This window comes from Clinocottus analis, unplaced genomic scaffold (genome assembly GCF_023055335.1).
Source record: "Clinocottus analis isolate CAN_PGR_092001 unplaced genomic scaffold, fCliAna1.0.p SCAF_4, whole genome shotgun sequence".
NCBI lineage: Eukaryota > Metazoa > Chordata > Actinopteri > Perciformes > Cottidae > Clinocottus > Clinocottus analis.
The window spans coordinates 16,497,242-16,500,652 of record NW_027176153.1 but is presented as its reverse complement, the minus strand read 5'-3'; the positions used below and the strand labels follow the sequence as shown (position 1 = coordinate 16,500,652).

General features: G+C 42.9%; 1 protein-coding gene across 1 annotated transcript; it reads right to left on the bottom strand.

Annotated features, from left to right (window-relative positions):
* Nucleotides 1-275: 275 nt before the first annotated feature.
* Nucleotides 276-2,742, bottom strand: neurod4 (neuronal differentiation 4). Its single transcript, XM_068598046.1, has 2 exons — nt 2,607-2,742; nt 276-1,789 (listed from the first exon to the last, which is right to left on the bottom strand). The coding sequence occupies exon 2, from the start codon at nt 1,781-1,783 to the stop codon at nt 713-715; it is 1,071 nt and encodes a 356-aa protein (XP_068454147.1). The 5' UTR covers nt 1,784-1,789; nt 2,607-2,742; the 3' UTR covers nt 276-712.
* Nucleotides 2,743-3,411: the final 669 nt, after the last annotated feature.

Genomic DNA, 3,411 nt, shown 5'->3' with positions numbered 1-3,411 from the left:
TGGCAAAATATGGGAATAGTATATAATATAAGAATATTTATTCAATTAAGTGCGAAACAGTAAAATATTTACAACAGTACAGTATGACAAAAACTGTAACACCAAATAAACAAGTACCTGAAAGCCTTCAAATAAATAAATTAAATACAGTACAGCTTCTAGTGACTGACAACAAAACCAAGTGAACAGTAAAACTGAAAAATATAAAAAGGACAAGACATGATCAAAATAAATATTAAATACAGATATAAATAAATGCATTGGGTTTTCTTCTGGCAAGGGGGACATTGACTGTAGGCCTCAGTGCATAATTTAGGTTATGACTTTTTGTTCAATTTCTGTTAATATGCAGACGTGCACTTCTAAGAAAGTCATCTTTGTTCATTTTCTACACCTGAAGCATCTGTGTAATGCTTTTAGTGTGGATATTTGATTCAGTCAAATAATCTTTCATCACTAACAACTGAGGGGACAACTTCTTTAGAAATAATTAAAAACTAAATCAATTATAATCATAACAAAAAAGAATAAATACAATATTAAAAAATGATGTCAGGTAGATTGAGTTGAGGTGGTGAGTCTCTCTCTGAGCGTTCAGTGCTCTCTCAGATTTCTAGACAACATAATGCAAACCATTTACCTATACCATCTTCCGGCCAATTTCATAGCAGAGTCAATCACTGGGCCTCTTTTAAGTGTTTATGGTCACATCTCACATGCTGCCCATCTGAGAGGCGACCAGGTGAGAGGGAGTGAAGGGGTCAAAGGCCACGTCCAGGGGCAGCTCATAGCGTGACGCTTGAAAAAGTGGATGGCCCTGAGGCCCTCCGGGTAGGCCGCCAGTTGTGGAAGTGGGGTAATGGTGGGACGAGAGGTAGTGGGCGTGGTGGCCAGGGTGGGATGTGTAGTTTCTATCTGACTCACAGGGAGAGGGCTCCTGCTTCAGGGCAAAGTTGCCACTGATGCTCAGAGGGGGAGTGAGGGGTCCATCATATGGCGGAGTGCCACTGCTGCACTCGTTAGGGGAGGGGTTGTCGTACCCCTTGAATCCCTTCATGTGGAGGAGGTGGGAAGCCTCCAGGGAGCCATAGGGGGGGCTGGGAAGGCCTGGAGACGGGTAGCTGAGGGGATGGCTAACCTGACCCCCAACACCACCCACCCCCGGGCCGCCACACTTATCGTCCATCTTGTTGAGCATTATTGGACTGGGTCCCAGCTGCAAGCAGCCGGCCACGAGGTTACTGGTGGGCTGAGACAGACCTTTACACATCATCTCCACAAAGCCGTGACTCTCAGGGGACTGGCCACTCTCGAGCGACTCCGACAGAGCCCAGATATAGTTGCGTGCCAGCCGCAAGGTCTCAATCTTCGACAGCTTCTGTGTCTTGGAGAAGCAGGGCATCACTCCGCGCAGACTTTCCAGGGCATCGTTCAGCCCGTGCATACGGGAACGTTCTCTAGCGTTGGCTTTGACTCGCCGGGTACGACATCTCTCTTTTCTTGCTTTGGTCATCTTCTTCTTCTTAGGGCCTCTCCTTTTGGGAGCTTGTTCTCCATTTGGTCCGATCTCCTGCTCCCCATCATCATCCTCGTCTTCCTCCTCCTCTTCTTCCTCCATGTCCTCACTGCCTAGTTCTGTGCAGGAGCGGATTCGTCCACCAACAGTCATGCCATGGCTTTCCTCTCCATCCTGAGAACTGCCGTCATCCTCCTCCTCCAGCCAGCCAAGGGAGCTCACCAGCTCACTCACATCGCCACTCTTTCCAAATTGTTTGGTCATCATTTTGATCTGAAAAAAAAAGAAACAGCACAAAAAGTCAGTAACCTCAAGAGTGTAATATTTTAAGAGCTAAATGTTTAATGCATGATGCTTCTCCCTAAAATGTATATGTAATGGTAAGATGTTGTACCATGAATAACAGAATGAGCTCTTCTAATTTCCGCACTAAATTCTGATCAACTCATCTTTTAAAGAGCAAGCTGTTTGGAAGAAGCCCAGTAGTTATCTCAAATGCATCAAAGGGTGATATTCTGATATTAAGGAAAATAATAGGAATATCCCCCATGTTGTTATACTCTATAGTCACTACAGATCTGTAGAGACCCTGTCAATCTGGGACACAACAGGATTTACTCAACATAAAGCTCAAAGATTAAATCAGCAACATACAAAACACACACGTTTTGTTTTTTAAAATCTTGAAGAATAATGCAACAATAATCCATGTAGCCCAAACATTAGAATAAACAAAGTGAATAGATTGTTTTTTGTTTATTTTATGTCCTCGGACAGATTATTTGCTATTGTTTTGAAAGAACAAAACTGTCCTATTGTGCACTAATGCACAAAAGTGGGACAAAAGCTGTAATTTATTAAATTAGAACTTTAGCTGGAGAATTGTGTCTGGACTATATGTAACCAAACTTAATTAGGCTAGAACACAACACATTTACGATTTTTATTTCAGTTTATTGAACTTAACAATATTCAATGTTGCTTCTGCCTCTAAGAGGACAACTTTGGGAGCACGATTTTGGATCACTAATAAGATCAATTTGGGCCATTTTTCTTCATAAGTGATGTTGAAAAAAATGTGTAAACTCACCTGTTTGTATTTACTGCTCAGTCTGTGCAAAGTAAAAAGGAACACCAGTCTAATAAAAAAGATCTGCAGCTGAGTGATTAGTCCAGAGAACTTGAGTTTCTCTCTTCGTGCATCCACCACTGTCCCAAACTTCTCTGCTCCTCAGATAACCATCAGTGCGCGTGGAACTTTCATCTACAAATGACACGACCGGTCTGATATCCTGGCCTTTAACCGGGTAAGCCCCTCCCTCGGGGGCCCTACCCACTTCCAACTCAGCCAAACGCGCGTGGCGGGCTCGTGGCCAGAAGTTTCATCCAGCAAATGAATGAGGGACAGAGTGCACCCCCCGTGTGCGCGTGCAGACAGTGTTCTCTCCCCGTGTGCGCGTGTATAGTGTTCTGTTTGTAAGTCATGAGTTCCTCTAACACTGGGAGGTTTTGGTTCAGTGCAGAAAATGAGAACACATTGGAAAACACTTAAATATAGTCATACTAAATGAGTAGCTTCATTGGAGTTTATAGCGCACATATCTTTGCAGCCTCAGATTATTTACCCAACATTGGCAATTTGTTTAAGCTCCATCTCACACTTTATAATCTGTCAAAATGTTTAGGATACACTCGTTAACATATTGCATTTAAACATATCCCCAACGCGTTATTATCCTATCTTCCCACTTGGATATGACACTAACCCAATACAATCCGATATTATGTTTTAAGCCCATGTTTTAACCATTTTAATCGATTGTCTTCATTAGTCGCTTGGATTAGGAATTTTCCACTTAATTAACCACAGTGTAGGCCTGGTCTTCGCTGAGTAA